The sequence below is a fragment of the Manduca sexta genome, chromosome 24 (assembly GCF_014839805.1).
Source record: "Manduca sexta isolate Smith_Timp_Sample1 chromosome 24, JHU_Msex_v1.0, whole genome shotgun sequence".
Classification (NCBI taxonomy): domain Eukaryota; kingdom Metazoa; phylum Arthropoda; class Insecta; order Lepidoptera; family Sphingidae; genus Manduca; species Manduca sexta.
Window position 1 is genome coordinate 6,421,687 of NC_051138.1, and position 20,206 is coordinate 6,441,892.

Below are 20,206 nucleotides of genomic sequence, written 5' to 3' on the forward strand. Positions count from 1 at the left end.
CTCGGTGGCGTAGTTGTATTGCACGTCCGGTACAATAGCGCTCTGAGGTCCTGGGTTCGAATCCCGGGTCGGGCAAAGTGATATTTGGGTTTTTCTGCTCAGTATCAGCCCGGAGTCTGGAATTTGTGCCCGATATGGCGATAGGCTCGCCCCCTATCACATCATGGGACGGAACATACTTGGCGAAAAGTGGGTGCCCTAGTTGCGCCTCTGCATACCCCTTCGGGGATAAAATGCGTGATGTTATGTATGTATGTATAAATATTACAGTGGGTTTATAAACTTCTTTCTCATAATTTCATTTACTAACGCTACGAACTTATGTTTTGTCTCTGTGCTACATGCGACATAACAGCCTTAATAATATTATATGAATCATATCATAGATGTTAAGTATTAAACATGTTTTTAGAAGTCTAACGGAAAGGACAATATCGTTTCGATACAGTATCTTATTATCGTCTCAATGCTGGACACGAACCTTTACTGAGAAGTGTTTAGGAATAATAATATTCATTGTTATTTAAACCAGATTAATAGAATATAAACGTCCAACACTTTACACAAAGCAATTCTGTAAAGTCCGACCTAGATTTTAGAGACACAATTCGTGGATTCCGCTCCGCGACAACGCACCGGCGCATACCGCTTTGCTTATCCAACAGTTCTTGACGAAAATAAGACCATTGTGACTTTTCAGCGACTATGTCTGTTGTTCTCTAGATATGCGACTTTTATATAAAACTCAAAAGAACCTTTAAAAGACAACATTTGTCAAAAGATAAAATCTCACCCCAAACTTAATACGTAAACTAAAGAAATGCTTTAGCGGTTTTTCTACCAATGAAAACTTAAATAAATAAAACCACTGGGTGAATAAGATCGCTTGGAGGTGATAGTATACAAATAAAAGATTACAGTGATATTCTTTTGCTAAATAAAAGATTTCCTTTTTGTCACATTACGATAGCGAATACCTAGAGATTAACGAAAAATATTACCGTGAGTATTTTAATTAAAAAGACAGCCGATCTCACCTACAAAGCAGAATTAACTATAAGAAGACAATGTTCGTAGATTCATTGTCTAACTAACCAATGTGTAACTTATCTCAACTCTAAGTTCCGTACTCCGGCATCAATAGGTATTATAAGTAACTTTCCCTTTTCTATTCAGTTTGGCCACAAATGACCCTTGGAACTGGCCCGCAACATCGCTGTCACCGCCGCCCGCGTCGGAAAATTGGATTTAATTAGGCCACAGTAAAACAAATCGACTCTGACACTGTGTGTTAAAGTCATACTTTTTTTTTGCGGGGAACGTACGATTATTAGTATCGCTCAGCTTCGGGGCGATTGAACAGTAATGTTGCGGTTATCAGTCTTAAAATACAACATTGTGACACCTAGAAAGTTGTAAACATAGAACTATCGCTGGCCCTAATAAATATTTTACTGTAATTATTAATTACTGTATTTGTCATAACAGTATATTGTTTTCCAAAATTTGAAAGTAGTGTGATTTTAACACAGTTTAATCGAACTGGGAGTACATGGATGGATAGATTGTTTAGGCTAGAGAAACTTGACGCAATAATTTATTTTCTCTAAGTGCTTTCTGAATTATTATCCTTGTTGTAACTGCCTGTTGTATATATTTGTGTTATAAATTAACATTTTGTTATACAGGTAATAAGATCTAATGAGAAGAGAAGCAATAATAAATTAATATAAAAATTAGAATTATAAAACCTGAAAATATAAGAAAAGTAAAAAATAATTATTCCTTACCTTAAAGTAAGATTCCTCGTGGTGAGTGGCTCTCAAAAAGTCATAGAATATGCAGAGAGGCAAAACCATTATAGCCGGTTCCTTGCACAAAGTGGCGGCTGCAGCGAACAAAAGTGTTCCTCCTAAGGTGAACCACTGCAAGAGTTCACACGTATCTCCACTCGCATTATCACTGTACTGACACTTAACCGATCTCAAAGTTCCGTTAACTTCACAAGTATCTAACATTTTCATCGGGCCAGCTTTGCCAGCCTTCAACAATCTACGAAAATTCATCATAATGTGCTGCATCAAGCCGTGACAGCTCAGGCGAAATGATTGATCATTGGATGATGGCTCTCGGGGCTCTACATGCTCTTTGACTGAATGCCGACACTGTCTTCTGTGCCGTTCCTCGCGCAGTCGTATATGCTCGCTATATAAAAGAAAACTTAAGAGGAATAGGTTGCAAGCGACTACGTCCGCCCGCCCGACCACTCCGGCCACGGCTTCCGTGTGGATAGGGTGGGCCGCAAACGTGAAGCCGGCCACTACAGTACCCACTCTTCTGCAATAAGAGGGTAATAGCCGCCGCCCTGTAGTCACTACTAGAGCCGTGGCGGTGCAGTGGAATATTACGTTGAGCAAATGGTAACTCCACGGTCTGAATCCACTGAATATGTAATTGAGTCGATATGTAGCGACGCACAGCGGCCGGTACGACCCGTGCGAACCCGGGTCCGTAAGCGGCGTTCCCCAAAAATCGTTTTCGAATAATGCCATTATTGGAGTGTGGCCGATGACATCCGGATTTGAGAGGATCGCCCGCCTGCGAAAAATAATAAAATTTTATGTTTATACTTTTAAAATGTGTTTGATATATTATTCTGAGCTGTTCTGGATAATTTTATAGCAGAATATATTTTGACTTTCGTACTATAAGATAAAAAATAAAATGTACTTTAGGATTGGCCTGCTTCATAGTACTGTTATGGAAGCCTACCAGGTTTATGGTGGCAATTTCTAATACGAAGTACATATTTTCTAACATCAAATCCTAATCGAAACATGAAATGGAATTTAATTTTGAAAAAATAGATGATAGCCTATAACTAGGTTCACTAGGAAGACACTAGAATGGAACATAAAATGGGTACATACGCAGTGTCAAAAACATTACCCTTCCTTGCTTTGCCATAGTCGGATATTAAAAAAAACACTTATCAATTACATCCAAGTTCATAGACAAATAATTAAAAATCCATTATAGCTATGGAAATCAATATCTTTCAAGTTCGTAGACTAATTACATACGCATACAAGTAATTATAGATTTCTCAACCAGCATATGAATCGAAAAGAATTCGTAAAGCAGAAATTCTCACCGAATAAAGCCTTAACCTACAGTTTTCGATTCTTGGAATAGCCACCCGGGTTGCAATCTTACAGTAGTTACAAAAGTTTTAAAACTATAACCCCGTACGTTTGTACAAGGAATCCGGAAAGCAAACCTGCATCTCTCCATGGCAGTAATATTTACTCAATAGGACCATGTATTATAATACAGTTACATGACTTAAAAAAACAATATTCGGACATAACTTACAATAATAATGTACCAACCAACTTTCGGATACAATACGTAACTAAGATTTATGTTAAATCATTGTAACTTTGATTGTTGTGTTAATTAATTAATATTTTATAACATTTAAAATTAAGTTTTATAAATGTATACAAACATAAAAATATATAATAGCAATAATAGTATCGTCCCTGGACAAAAAAAAACAATACTTTACTAATAAAATTATGCACTTTACGTATCTAAAATTGGCGAAAATCCTCGAGCATAATTTTCGAATGGCCAAAGTGCTTATAGCGACTACTAATAACTTTGTAGGTATGTACGACGTTCAACGCCCTTAATAACGTATATTTTTCATCAGCTTTGATTAAAAAACTTTCACTGCCCAACTTTTGCTCAGTCCTGCTTTACCTTTTTCAATATAAAGGAGCAATATTTGCCATTCCGCAACTATAATATATATGATTAAATATATTACTCTTTTTATTGCTATCTACTATCTGATTTACCTATGTGGTTTTTTACATTTGGTAGAATTATTTGAATATTATTAAATATTTTATATTATATTAAATTATTAATAAACTTTGTTTTTGGGACTTTGAAAATGATCAAATTAATTTAAATTTCTAACTACCCTCGTTAGTGAAAGTAATACAAGACACCTTTCACGAATAATCATAACTACACATAAAAATACATAACCAAAGGGATTTTTTTATTCACAATATCAACTTAAACTTAATATACAAACTTATAAAAAAATCCACGTTTATAAATTTAATAGAAAAGAACAAATTGGAGCAACGGAGTGGAACTGCTTAATTTAAATAAAATATTACTTTCTTACCTGGCCGGGTATCCCTACCTCCCCAATGTATCCCAAACGATTGGCCCTATGCCCTGACCGTTACCTTCCCTGGATACCTCAATGCAATCTAAATAATCGACATGTTTCAAAGCTATCCATCGTGCCTGTGAAATTGATTTTGTGAACCGTATATTGACGTTTTCCGGTTGATGTGCGAAATAGCTAACCAACCTCGGTTGATTGGTCTTCAAGGAGAGCTCGCTCAACTGTGCGGTACAATTTGAGACTTATTAGTTCGAATTTCAAATTTAATTTAGGCTTCGAACACGTGAAATTGGTAGGTGATAGAAATACATACATAGAAATATATACATCGATATATATGTATGTACTTAGCGTTCCGAACATTTGCTGTGTTTAACTGAATTAAACTGCAAACCATTCAAACTGACTTTAGTATGGTCAATATTGATAGCCTGTGGTTGTGTTTGAAGTGGCGCTCATGATATAAAAACTCGAGTGTAAACCTCGTTTTGAATAAAAAATATTAGTCAAATAAGTAAAATTATTTGTTGTTGAAGTGAATAAATAGGTTATAACAGTGACGTTTTGTTTGTCATTTTAATTCAGATTCTGAACAAATAGTTTATATGGACGTTCATATAGTACATGTATACATCAATTATATGTCACAATTTGCGTGGTAAGTTTATTAGCGGTCATAAACTAATTTATCGCTGAAAGTGAAAATTGGTCTGGCACACATAATTATTTCAATGTTAAAAGGACATCTATCAACTTTTCACTTACTTTCAACTGTAATCCGTTTTCGTAATTTTTTTCAAGTCGCAAACACTCCAACCTCATAATCACAGCCCCAGTGGTTTTATATTACTAAGTACTCCGTTATTATAATATTTTTTTAGGATCTATATTCCTTGAAGCGAAAACAAAAAAAAATAATTTTATTGTTGATATTACATATAGAAAAATAATGAAAATTATGACGGTGGAAAAGGTCCGTACCCTACGTACAAAGGCAGTTCGAGTAGGCCTACACTAACAGTGGACTACGCAACAACTCATCCTTTTATCTATTGATCCCTCATACATTTGATCCCTTCATTTTAGATTTGAAGTAGAAAGCCAGTAAAATAGCCAATTGAATAATATATTTTTATGGCACCAAAACCGTGCTTACTATGCGAAGAAGGAAAAATCATCTCTAACATTCAGCCATTGTATTGCAAATTGTGAGTAAGACGCCTTTTCCTTTACTTATTTGCATAAAAAGTTCTTGGAATATTTTGTTTGCAAATGACTTTCGTTTTGGACTTTCGCCTTTTAGTTTCTGCGTGAAATATATTTACACAAATGGCCAAAATATTAATATAAACGACTAGTTATAAATTTAATTCACACACGAATAGTTTGTGTATTTGTGTTACATTGTGGGATAGGGTTCTTTGTTTCAATAAATGTCAGGTGAGACTAAAAAATACATGCATACACATCTGTTTGAACTAGGGTTTGAACAAACATTTACGATACGAAAAAGATCAGTTTATTTCACAACCTTCTTTGCCTAAACGTTCTTTGTACTGAAACGATTCCATAATAAGATACACTTAAAGGACAATGTCTAATATAACACGCTTTAACGGCATAAAAACGAAACGAATACCTCAGGGGACTCCAGTTATGGGCCAGTTTATAGCTGCTGGCTTCGTAACCGGTACCGGCTCGTTTTCGCATTGAAGCTCAAGTATCAGTATTTATATCAACGATTTTTAGTACCGCGAGTTCAAAACCACAGCTCACTGAACGTCCAAATATAATGGAAACACTCCGAGCGTTATGTCCCTCATAAAAATCCGTATGATCAACATTAAGTACCATACATAGTACACACACATCTATAAACGATGTTGTATTTTGTATTATGTGGTTATAATAAATATTAATTTAATCTGTCAAGACCTGCAAAAGTGTGAATAAGCTCTTTTTTATTTTTTTAAAATGTTGTTAAATAAAATATTGTTATTGCGAAGTCCACTAATTATACGTTCGCCTGTAATTCTTATAAGCGTATTAGAGGTAGTCTAATTGGTCGCGCACCGATATCATAACAAAATATCTACCTAAACAGTACTAAACACTAAACTATAAGTACATAAACTTTTCTTTTCGCCCTACCTCTATATAACATGTTAATACTATCCTTTATATTATAATATGAAAAAGAAACAGCATCATAAAACCGTGATGGTTGAACATAAAAAACTATTTTAATATATGAAGGTCTAAAATTTTATATCAATGCCTCACAAAACAATATTGGCCCGTATTGGTTTTCTTAACCGATAAAAACAACTCGCTCTGGGAAAATCGAAACTAAGATTGAGATAAAGTTGGGGGTAACGGAACTTTTTGTAGGGGAAGTTGGGGGCAGCTGCGGCGTGGCATCGTCACGTAAGACCTCAATTAGGGACCACTGGGGCGGTTTGGACCGGCACATCCAGCACAAAGTTCATCGATTTTATCACTATTATGCCATCGAAACGTTTCGTATATAATTTCGATTAACGTCAAACGCACACAACCGTTCCCCGTCTACCACTGATTTTCATACGGATGACTCTATCCAGTGAAAATCGTCTTTTACTTTGTTATCTAATTAGCGCGTGTTCTCTCGTATATTTATCAAACTCTCAAAAAATAAAAATCTGTACCGTATAAAGCACGAAATTATTGCGAGTAATTATGAAGGTAAATTCATTGTTCAATTTAATAGTTTTGTGATACCGAGTGTAGACGGTCGTCTGTGTTCGCCTTAATATTAACAGGAGCATATTATAGGATATATCGGTCATATGAAGACTTTACTTTTATATGATAATTCACAATATTATATTATAGTCATCCAAATCTACACTTCATGTGGAAAAAAAAATATATATTAATTTATTAAATTTAATGAAGACTTTAGGGAAATATCAACAAAACTACATAACACTATGTGACTAGATCTATCTACAAAAAGCATGACGTATTAACTTTCCATAATGTTAGCAACATTGAAATGGCTTCTAAAACCTGTCTGATCATGAGATAGCAAGTCAACGATAAAGATGAATAACGTATTTTGTTAGAATTCTTGCCCTTTGACTGATATTCCGGACTTTATCCACTGTCCTCAATCGTCTTGAATTTTGAGACCACGCGTTACGATTTCAATCAGCTTCTTGCTACGTTTCTTTTATTTCGTCTGCCTACAAATAATTGTTATATTCTTTAAAATTACCTTTTGACGAGTACTCATTGTTGGAATATATTATTTCGAATTCTGTCAATAAAACATTATCCAATATCGCAATTAAATTATTCGAAGGGAAAACATAATCAAGTATTATTTTCAAAAAAATTAAATCGCAAACAGAATTCATAAAAAATATCTGAAGGTGCGTCGTCATATCGATAAAGCCACACATAATACATACAAGATAAATTTTGCATTTTTTCTTGCATATCTTCAAATATAATGTTACCATCTTATTTTAGACGTTGAACACGCTGACCTTTTAAAACATAAACTGGATAGACTCCGAATAATATTCCCTGTGAAGGGTTTTTATTATCCCCCTGAATTTCATGCTCAGAATTACGAAAAGGTCGCAAATTAAAAATGTTTCGGTACTCCTGAGAATATGAAAACAAATCAAGTTTCAGCGACCTTTCAACTTCTTTAATAGGCTGTTATTGGCCACTTCAAAATATTTTATATTCATTATTTAAGTACTTGTTTTTTACCGCGATTTCGTTTGCATAGTATAGCAAGATTACTCTAGTAGTTGATGTGAAATAATATATTAACTTAAGGTCCTTTCACACGTACCATAACCACATCACATCGAAGCAACAAATTGTGGTTGCGATGTGGTCGACATCGCCCACACAAAATTTGGACCGAGTGAATGGAACTATTCATTTTCATACTAATTCTATTATCTTAGTCAAAACGTATCTTCAGGTAGACCACTTTTGTCGCAGTGATGTTATTTCGTTGTGGTACGTGTGAATGAACAACAAAAGTAACGACTTTTTCTATTAATATTATTGCGAAAGTTAATAAAGATGTTAGATGTTTGTTAGAAGTAAATGCAGGGTTCTTTATTGTATTTGGATGAAATTTGGCGTACAGACAGTCTAAGTACTACATATACTAGATACCACAGGTCATTTTCATCCCAGAGGCTGTAGTGTGGAAGTTTTATTCCAGGTTTACGCGGGCGGAGCTACGAGCTATGCCTAGTATAAATAAGTTTCAATCCACCCAAACTTATTTACGGTACAAAATTTAACAATATGCGTGTACACAGAACAGGGGTTCATTTAATATTTATCGTGTACTTGAAGTTGAGAAAGGCCGTTGCCGTAAAACAGGGGTCAGATTATATCCTGATAAGATCGAGATTGTTAGGTTTGTTCATTTTGATTTGAAAAAGGTAATTATTTTTACTACGTATCTACAAAATACTTTATATTCATATTTTATCATAATACCAGACATTTCGGCTGTATATTATTTAAAAGGACAACCATAAAAAAACATTATCTAGAGCGAATTTTTAAAGCATCACATATTAGACATACGAAGTCACTTAATTTTGATTGACCCCACCTCTGAAACGAAATAATGATCAGTGCAGCCAGGAATAAAATTTCCGACTGTGGTACAATGGACCAGGGCCCAAGTTTAAACCCATAAATTCACACAACATAAACATTGAAGTATATAGAATAATTCAGATCTCCGATAATGCATTTCCACTTAACCTACGGTTTAAGGGGGTCAAAGGTAAACCTAAATTATTCAACATGACAAAGTCTTGGTGTTTAACAAATAGCGCGGGTTACTTTTTTGCCGCCACTCTGATTCCCGCAGGAATGTTATTGAGCCGATAATTGGTGGAATACTCGATTGTATATATTGATGTTTATTTGATATTTTTTTCTATCACAAATAAATATTGACTTGCTGGTGGTAGGATATATTTTATATCCGCCCGGATAGCGTACACAAGGTATTAAAATCCGCTATTGGGGCTCAAGTAAGTGTCGCGTTCCGAGATCAGCCTGTGTATCTATATCCGGTTCCAACAGGCCGGCATAATTATGTCCAAAGGATAATCATACCTGGTCAGTCTGCATCTTTTGGATCCTACTCCATTTACCATTAGGTGCAGTGGAGTCACTTAGCTATATGCACAGAAAGTGATGGGACGTGAGTATATTTTTTTTTTAAACGAGCACACTTTTTTTCATTTGAGTTTAATCTATATATTGTGTTAAATGTGTCGCATCTTAATTAGTATTGGTTGATCTTTTTTGTTATCGTATTGTTTTTATTGCAATTAATAAAGGTCGCAAAATCAATGTAAAGATGGTAATAATTCTGAAATGTGTACAAAACTTAAAATATTATATATGGAAATATACTTCTTGTCCCATGTAACACTCCATTGGTTAGTAAGTTAATTAACTAAATATGGAGGCGCCACGTATACGGGCCTCCAAAGGGGCGGCGCGGCGGAGCGAATACTAATATAACAAAAAAATAAAAAAGCGGGGGAATTATTGGGACGGATCGTCCCGGCCGAGTCCCTAGACCCGGTGCGTTGGACCAGGCAATGACCCAGGCGTTTGTGGACTGTATTTTGGGTCCCCTTCGGAGGGGCTGGTTCGTTGCGGGCGTTAGTTGCCAGCCGTATAAGGATTTAGGAGGTTCAAGCAGTGCTCGCCTTACCTGTACGATGCTTCATCAGGTGGCGCACGCGATCCCGGCGATGGCGTCGCTGTAGATACACGACGCGCATGCGATAAGGGCTTGAAAACACTCTAAATAACCTCGCCAACATTACATGCACAAGCATTCGGTCCCAAGGGTGTTATTTTACGTTTAAAAGAGAGCTTCATGAACAGTTCATGCGTATTTTTACGTATTTACGACAACCAACGCAATGGCTGCAGCGCAGCGGCGACGAGTACCGATGTCAATATGGCGAAAGAATATGGCGTCCGCGCGGTTGACTCTGCACGGGGCGCGTGCGACAGATAGGGTAGGCGTGCGTGTGTGAGGGAGAAGGAAATAGGGAACGAAGGAACTAGGACTAGACTGCCAACTAATAATCGCGATTTCATTTATAAAAAATGTGAAGTCATCCTAGCGGAACCAAAATAATTAATTAAGTAAGTAAGTAAATTAATTTTGGTAATGCCACCTCAAGATGTCTGAGTACTAGAGATTATTTTATTACTAAACATAAATAATACTATTATGTATCTTGAAAATCATGTAGTCCTCGTCTTATCACTAACTAAATAGTATTTGAGTTTAATTTAACAAGGTTTTAACAAGCCCGCATAACTTCCAAAACTTCACCGTAATTTTCCTGAACAGAAATCTATCTGTATACCTACTTTTATGGACTAAAAGTATTGTTTTCATGTAGAATATACAGTCTAAAAAAAGCCTCTGGTAGTAATTTCGTCAATTATGCGTGTAAAATGTTAAAGTTTTACTTTTCATAAAAATAATTAGACAACCATCGTGCCATGAACGTGATATTTTTTATATAACTGGACAAAATTAGTTGTATCGAAATGTGTTTATTAACTTTATTTTACCTTCTTTGTCGGCAACATTCTTTTTTGTGTATATTCGTGACCTTTCCAATGAAATGTCATTCCCTTCCTTCTAAAATGAACAGTTATATAAAACTTTGAATCCTTCCTAGACAAATTTCGGCCACGGCGGTCAATCTCAGCGGAGATCAGACTGGAATGCAGGAGATATTATTGTGAACAAGTGTGTGCAGGTGCATCTCTGTTTTTTCACTCTCATAGTCCGGTGAGACGCAATCCGACAAGACAGGAAACATTTCATGCACAGACCTAATGGCTTTACGTGCTTTCCGAGGCACGGGGATATCACACCGCCAACATCCTGATTTCGATCCAGGACGATCCCAAGACCTCAGCGCGGTAATCATACTTGTACAGCGTACATCTTACAACTACGCTACCGATGCAGTGAAAACTTAAGTGTTTTTATAAAGAAAACATGTTGCTTTTCATGATCATTTTAAAATAAAAATTATTAAATTCTAATTGACGTCTTATTGGTTAAATTTACCCAATTTCAGTAAAATTAAACCTTGAAAAACGTGAACGGGTGAAAAATTACTTATGGTCTTCATGAAAACTGGGTAAGCAAGTTTTTAAACGTATGACAACATCATGTTTTACATAAGAAAATATCGGTATGACTAAAAATTATCTTTATGTAATGTTACTAAGCATTAGAATAATGTTTTTTGGCGACAAGCGCAGTCAAATGCCATCCAATGTTTTGTAATTCAGACTTCAAGACGTTTTGATACTGGTTGCGAGAATTCATTTCGCAGCCTCACAATACTAGACGCTTGCTCGTCTCGTCTTTAATAAAAATATATATTGCAAGATCAAACTAATCACGTCAGGATCCCGATTTATCCACATTTATTCCTACTTTTCCTTCATAAAATAAGACAATGCATTTACAAATAGAAATCTTTCTATAAATAAGTCGCCGATAAATAGCTTAGTCTGTGCAAAAGAAATGAGGAAGATTTTATCCTGCCTCGGAGGCATAACCTAGTTTAAAAGGTTTACAAACTATATTATTCTGTTTAAAGAATAATATTATTCCATATGACATAGGTATTTTTAACAAGGATATAGGATATATAAGATAGGAACTAACTTTCTAAATTTCTTTATAAACTTAAATTCCGGCATGTAGCCTTATATAATGAAAAAGCACGTAAGAAATTATAGTCATTTTCAAGCAATCGGACGCTACTATAAATTAGTATGAGTTTAACAAGATATGCGTAAATTTGTAATCATAATATAACGCCAATTTAACTTCAACGTGACCTGGTGGATTAATTTTTTCAACAATAGACGCGCAAAGGGTAATAATCTTTACCCAACACCTGAAGCGAAAATATATTTTTATATTCTAGTAGCTAAATGGAGATACAGGGTACAATGAAGGTCAAAGCGATTTCACCCTGCTGTTTTTACTTACACTTTTTCTACAACAAATGCTTTATTACAAGTACGTTTTATTCGTTTTCGCCGTAAATATGTATAGGTATACGCTGTAATCATATCTGTTTAAATCACCAATGAAATGTCTCGAAAGTCGAATGTCCACTACTGTCCACTATTAGATATTCAAATAAACGTTCTTTACAGATTTTATCTCGTTTTTTTTTTATTCAATTCTCACTCCTGAAGTGTCGAAGACCCTTCCTATAAAACTGGCAGCGTGTCTATATATTTCTTTAAATCGTAGGTGTTTGTAGCCGGTGGTGAAATTTTACATGACCCACTTACTCCTTTCCTGGCCTTGCTTAGAAAAATAATCATTCGTATTATTCTGAACAGTTGTATGTTTCATTAATTGAAGTGATCACTGGCTATTTTCACTCTGGGGAGTGTACCGCCAACCTACGATAAATGAAAAGGGAAACTATGCACCCGCTAATAATCAGGAAATCGTACATTTATCGTCAAACGTTAACGAAAGGGGGGTTAGACTACGATTACCGACAACGCTCTAGCCACACGGATAGCAGCATATTATCTGATCATTCACGTCGCGTTGATTTTCTGTGCTTATAACCTTGCGCGAGACGCATCCATGTAGACTAAACTGTAGATGTGCCTTTACCAGTTTTCCTTATGATAATTACTATAGAAATCACACTGTATTATATAATTTAAATTATGTCCAATATTTTACTTAATGTTAGGTGTGGTTGCCTGTAAATGGATCGAATAATTTAAGAGCTTTTTTTAATGTGTAGCCCACTAGCGGTACAAATCATAGTAACACCTTTTTCGGTACACAAGGGTTGACAAAGTAAATTTAGGTACATGTCGCCAGCTATGAATTCTCATATAATACGAGAGCTACCTAGCAAGAATTAATACGTTAACATTGTTAACGTATTAGTTTCGTTTAAGCAATTTTTGTATAGGCATTTTAATAGCAATCTAGAGTACCATCATGATCGTTAGTCACAGGATGTCCCCGGTTCAACATGGGCCTCTCAAAAAATGTCCATATTCGCTCTAGAGCATACTTGAAATTTAAGTTTTTATCCGAGATGTGAATATTAGGCGCATTTAAATTTGAATAATAATGATTATGTTAAAACGAATGTTAGTAATTACATAAAAAGTATTTTTTCGGTTTTTATCGCATTTTTTTAGATAGTGATTTTCTCGCATCAGTGTCGTGACATGGTCCGACAAGGCTGAAAGCTGCAGTCTTCGAAACGTCGGGAGAAAATCATAATATAAAAAATCGCGATAAAATCCGAAACACTGTTTTATTTCGATGCGAATATTAAATCGTGTAATCATAGGCAAGAGTGTGTCAAAATGTAAAGAAAACAATAGCCCGTGTCTTTTTAATGTGTGGTTTCTTCTAACGAATACTAAATGCGATAACTTACTCGATACGAATACTGTACTTTAATGCGTAAATTCCTCTTTATACTATAGAAGCTTGTAATATACAAAATCCTTGTTTGCTCGACCTTGTAAGAAAATAATAATGAGCGACCGTATTCATACTAAACATAATACTTTATGAATCCAATGGAGCCCCGAAGTTAATCAATCATAAGGAAAATTCATTTGAGCAGCACACAAAATAATGAAAGGAATATTTAAAGCAATTCTTACGAAACTTTATTGTGTTAAGAATGGTGTCAATCATACTATAAAACTTGCTTACACTACCTGGATTTAACATAATTTAGGATTGTCGTTTCCTTTTAGCAAAGGAAACACTCAATACTTACTGCATTTAGAGCTCTGTTAGTGTACCTAATGCTTTGTGAAAAGTTTATTTAGAATAATATCCCCCTAAATCCGCTACTTACTCCCTAAACCCACACAGTTCTAAAATGCTTTTTTTGTTTTACTTATAGCTTAGGATAGCTGTTTCTCCACTGGAGCTAGGATATAAATGCAGTGTTACGTGCAGCGTACTCTATAATATCGAACGAAGGAATATAGCGCATCTTTTGGTGGTAGTCAAAATTATGCCGGCCTGCCTGCCTTTAAAACTAAGAGAATTTAGGATCATACTAGTCTAGTGCGAGAATTCAATGGGATACAAAATATTATTAACTGGACTACTTTTCCACTAGACTCCGAATTCAAATAAATCCGATAAATTATATTTATGTATTGACGTTATTCTTGTCACTCGATACATCTATAAAAATGTACCCAACAAAATCAAACGCGGTAAAACTCATTAAGGTTATAGCTTAAGGTCCATTTTTCATACATTTTGTTTCACCTTTAATCTGGGTAACTAAACAAGTATTGACAAGTAAAGAATTTAAATTCGCGTCTAGTTAGTGATTAGTTCTCGCAGTTGAAAGAAAAACGTAAAAATAATTAATATGCATGGATATTTCGGCCTTTAAAATTTCGTCGTATTAAATTTTAAAGAACTAGACGTGAATTTAAATTCTTTACTTGTCAATACTTGTTTAGTTACCCAGATTAAAGGTGAAACAAAATATTTAAAAAATGGACCTTAAGCTATAACCTTAAGAAGCATGGATGTCATTTATTTTCAAGTGTCAGTATTCACTCGGACCTTACCGCATGTTTTACTATATTCCATTAATCAAAGCCATTGCTGTTTTATGCTTAAATTTTATTTCGGTTTAAATTTTTTATAAAAATGCATAAGGTTTGTCCGATTCGATTATCGTATGCCGTAATATCTTATGTTTCTGTGATTAAATAAACATCATTGATAAATTAATATTTCCTTTAATGTTTTTTTAATACAATAGAATTAATTTATGTTAGTTGTAAAGTAGTGTTCGATAATGTACAACGCCCGAAATAAGAATACCAACATGCAATCATACACCCAAAGCTTTCTTGCCAAACACATGTCAAAAACAACACCGACTGTCTCCAAGATATCGCCGCAGTAACTACTGTTTGACAACATGATGATAGCGTACCTACAAACGTCATTTCTAGGTAAATTGCATACGGAAATTCCGCAAGTCACTTCCTTTGGGGTGAGTGCGAGGTGACGACGATTTGTTGCCCCACACTATCGAGTTGACAGTCAACCAAATACCATTTATTTGTATTTAAATATTAGTTCGTTTAAATTTAAGTTGTGGTTTTATTTGTAAGCCAGATAGCGACCAACGTACACAAAAAATACTTGTAGCCCTCAGAAGTACGTCGCGTTCAAGGATCAGTCAACGTATATCCAGTTTCAAACGCGCTGACATAATTGTGTCGACTGGCGAGGAGTAATCGTCTCTTGTCACTCTACACTTTATCCGAACCCTACTTCAATTAAGGACACTTTATTTATCCCGTTTCCGTGCCCCTATAAACATAAAAATAAAGTTCAAGTTAAATTAACGACGATATCCAATATACAACGTATGTAGTCAAAATCAGTCAATTTTCTATCTTAGATTCAAGCGTCCGTCTAATTTTAAATAAGTGTTTTTTCCTATAACGACGGACGAGTTATCTATTCCCACGTTCCCTTACGTTGTATAAATATGGAGGCTGAATAAAATATTTGAATACTTACATTTATTTTACTTGCATTTTCTATATTTAATATTATGATAATGGACATTTGAATATTATAACTTTGAAAAAATTGGTCATTGATTTTTCTATCTCCAGTAAAATGAAACCGACGATAGATAAAATTTAGAATATCACCATAAAATTGTCGTCACTTGCTATAATATGATTAATTTATAATCAGGTGCCTCACCTTTAGTTATAAAAAATAAAATAACAAAGAAGCTATTAAAAGTTATTTTATTTAAACCCAAACTTTAGACGTTCAGAATTTCATTTTATTTTTAGGTAATTTATAAAAGACCTCTTTTCCGCTTTAATTATCTCGGATTAAATGGCTTGCAAACATGAGTGATAAGAAAAGAAAAAGCGGAACGATATTCCTTCTATTATTTCTAATTACAAACCAAAAATATGTGCTTCGAAGTTTAATTTAAAGTTACGTATTCAAAGAAATCGCTTCAATAGTTTTTAAATACTTGTAGTATCGGTTCGCATTGAAAAACTTAATTATAATATTACAATGTATTTCTAAGACAATAATTGATGACATATTTACCTACCAAACGAAATTTAGTTCCGTCATATATGAATCCGAAAGTTGGTAGTATAATTTCTAAACAAAGGCAACTAAGTTATTATTCTAATAAGGATCTTACCGGTCATCGTAAACGAACCCGGCGTCGAGCGTGTTGTAATAAAGTAAAAAGGCCAGCAGCACGCTCGCTGCCGTCACCCAATGGTCCATATTGACCTTTCTCTTCTACGTCAGCGTTGAATCGACCACATTTCTGGAACAAAAACATTATCAAATCTATGCTAATTTTGTAAGTATGTGACGATATTATGATATAATCATTCATGGATAAAAGTAACTAAAAAGCTAATGTTATATTGCGTTATGCTAAGAATAAACTGGGCAATTCTAAAGGCGAAAAAATATACTGTTTGCTCGCGGTTTCACCGGATTTGATTCGTGATCGGTGTGTTCGGCGTGTTTCTAATGACGCAGTTTTATCTACACTATTATATATCAACGGGTTTGTTTATTTGTTGGAACACGCTAATCTCAGGAACTACTGGTTAGAATTGAAAAATTCTTTTAGTGTTAGATAGTCCATTTATCGAGGAAGGTAATGTAACATCACACTATAATAAATACATATATAGAAAGAGAATTAATGCGACTCTGTTCGATTCGGCTCGACGAGCCTGGTCGACGCCGTTGTAAGGTCGCTACCATCGCTTCGGAACGTGTTGCGGTATGAGCGCAGTGCGGTGGCGGTGCGGTGCTGTGGTTCCAGCTTTGTAAAAACCTGACAAGGCACAATATACCGTGCAGCGCCGCGCGGGTTGCGGTCACATCGGCAAATTTGATCGACGTATTAAAACTGACTTATTGTCGACCAAATATTATATTTAACTCTCGACCACGATGTACCAAAGACTTATGAAATTTTAGAAACAAGAACAAATATAATGCTCTTTTTAACCGAGCTTTAATTAACCCCTAACTTCTGAGTGGTGCGACGACGGCCTGTTGCGTTGGGTCGCCGCGCTGCACTTTAATTATGAATGAAAACAGTCATCAAGGCTCTAACGATGTTCTAAGTACTACTACTGGCGTCATTTAGGTGTGACAGGAGAACAGATTTCAACAACAAGTAACAATTAGTATTACCAATAAAAAACGTATACCGTAACCGAACCAACTACCAAAACAAACAAAAACATTTGAATAAAGAATATTAAACACAGAAACTGAAATTATCCCGTTAGCCGCAGAATATTATATTCAAAGGCGTAGTTACAAATCACATTGAAAAGCTGTAAAAGTTCTTTCATTTGAAACATTATTCATGTCATGTCACCGCGGCCAGATTTAGGTTACGTTCCATCTAGCTTTCATTGTTGTCAAACATATTTTCATTATCAAATGGATATTTATACACCTAAAAATTCTAATACCACAAGTATTAGTCAAGACACAACGTTTCACTAGTTTGCTATTGATGAATAGGTATAAAACACTGTATATTTTTTTATTGCCAGTATTTGGCTAACCAAAACTACCTATGGTAAAATCCGTTTCATGTTGAACTTTCCGTCAAAATAAATAACGGGACGTAGATGCAACATAGCGCATTCAATGAGAGAAATATACCTAGATTGCAAAAACTAAGCTATATTCTATAACAAGTTAATATTTAAATATCCAAACACCGATAATTTTATCAGTGTCTATTAAAAAAGATTTTAATTACTGATTTTAAATATTAACGTCGGAGAGCTCATTGGACGTTTTAATTGAGAACATTTTTCGTGTCGACTCAATCATGCGTCTCTGGCTTCCCATGTTCTCATAAAAATTGCAACAGTTAATAGATTCATGTTCAAACTGTACATTTTACTACTTATCTTCGCAAAATTAAAATATTTTGTGAAACTTTGAACTTAATACATGAAGCCATCCGATGCTGTCTCATTGAAGTGAAAGACGATTCTGAATATTCCGTTTTTTTTAATTCCCACAGAAGATGGCTTTATAGACTTTTCATTAATGCTTTTAGAAAGGTTAAAAGTATAAACGTCAACGATCTGCAAGTTGCTGACGAGATTAAATATTTGTTTGTTATCCGATGAACGAAAAGCAGAACAATGTTAATTACACCTTTAAAATGTCATAATAATATAAGCCAACGTGGTAGACTAAGGCCTAATCCCTCTTAGTGGTAGAGGAGGCCGGTAGCCAATAGTGGGACATTATATAATACAGGGCTGATATTATAGTTATTATCTATATATATATATATATATAAAATAAAGTGGTTTTAGTTACAGTATTTATAACTCACGAACGGATGAACCGATTTGGCTGAAAATTGGTGGAGAGGTAGCTTAGAACCAGGAGACGGTCATAGGATACATACATACATTTTTATCCCGTTCCCACGGGAACGGGACGTGACATGACACATAGTATAAGAAGGCAAAATTTGCTATTGAGATAGTATAAGACCCTGGGAAGGTTATAGGCTACTATCCCGGGAAAATATATAGTGGGACTTTTATCCCGTAAAACTCCTTTACGCGGGCGAAGCCGCGAGCAAAAGCTAGTATATTATATAATCTAACTGCTAGTAATGGCCTTTCTTTAACTACTAGAGAAATATACAAAGATCTGTGCCTTATTTCTTCTTTGTGTCTACATTCTAAACACCGTTTGTAATTAATATTTTAATAATTATAATATTTTAGTCTTCCGAATATAAGACATGGAATAAATAAGAATATAAGGTTTCGGTCGCCTGTCCCAGTGTCATTGGACTTGCTTGCGTGCTAGAAGCTGTATTTACAGGCAAATTCAAAAGCGCCTGCAAAAGGCTCCGTCGCGAAGGTGGGTCTCACAACCGGGACATCTATTCAGACGAACCGTGTGCGCTACTCAGAAATATTTTCCATATCTCAATTATTAAGAAGGTTTTTTATGAAATTTATAATTATCAAAGATTATAGATTTTTTCCTAAAACTTAAAAAGGTACGACTAAAAATACTTATAGTCCTCTATCTACTAAAATCTAGTAATGTATTTGACCTCTAAATGTGTACTCTACTTAAACATTTATATTAAACATTTTGTATAGAAATGTTAAAGTAATCTAAACCTGACAATAATCTATAAAAATATATTCAGCTTTATATAGCATACATTCTGAATGTCAGAAAGACTGATTGAGAAATATACTCAGCGCCTAAGTCGTTTGTCGTAAGAATTCTTGCTGAAATTAAGATCGGAGTAGGAGCCCTGTGCACAGCGAAAATCGTCACAAAGTAGGCCCAGCTTTATTACGGTTGTCGAAGTGAAGCTATAATTTTGTTCATTTTATCTCTGTGACATTACGGCTGCCGACCTAATTGACTTTGTTGGTTAATAGTAGGTACGCTCGATGGAAATTGGTACATTACCTTCACATAAATATGAAAATGACAAAGGAAATTGTCCCTGACACGGCAGCCGAGATACAAGTTTCATTTTTCTCGAAGTTCCTTTGTTATTGTTTTTTTCTTTATGTAAATACAATTCAATACTTAAATCGAAAAAAAGAACTACTCTACGTGGAACAACGGAAAGAACTTAAACACTATGTACTTACTTAAGAACAAATAATGGGTTTAATTTCCAATTATGTGTCTACGGCATTCGGCATCTATAATACCAATTAGAAAAACCCTCAATGCAATCCCAGCTATGGCATTTTAATATACATTGTTTACTGATTTAATAAAATGCTATACTATTTTTATATTCGCGATACTGTTGTTAAATA

At 34.8% G+C, this 20,206-nt stretch overlaps 1 protein-coding gene across 1 annotated transcript in view; it reads right to left on the minus strand.

The window, feature by feature from the left end:
- Positions 1–20,206, minus strand: part of LOC115440447 (protein O-mannosyl-transferase TMTC2) — a 127,997-nt gene that overhangs the window by 99,209 nt on the left and 8,582 nt on the right. The window contains exons 2-3 of the mRNA XM_030164748.2: positions 16,537–16,668; positions 1,791–2,598 (exon numbers count right to left, since the gene is read on the minus strand). Of these exons, the coding sequence (XP_030020608.2) occupies positions 1,791–2,598; positions 16,537–16,625 (897 nt within the window). The 5' untranslated portion in view covers positions 16,626–16,668. The remainder of the gene's footprint in view (positions 1–1,790; positions 2,599–16,536; positions 16,669–20,206) is intronic.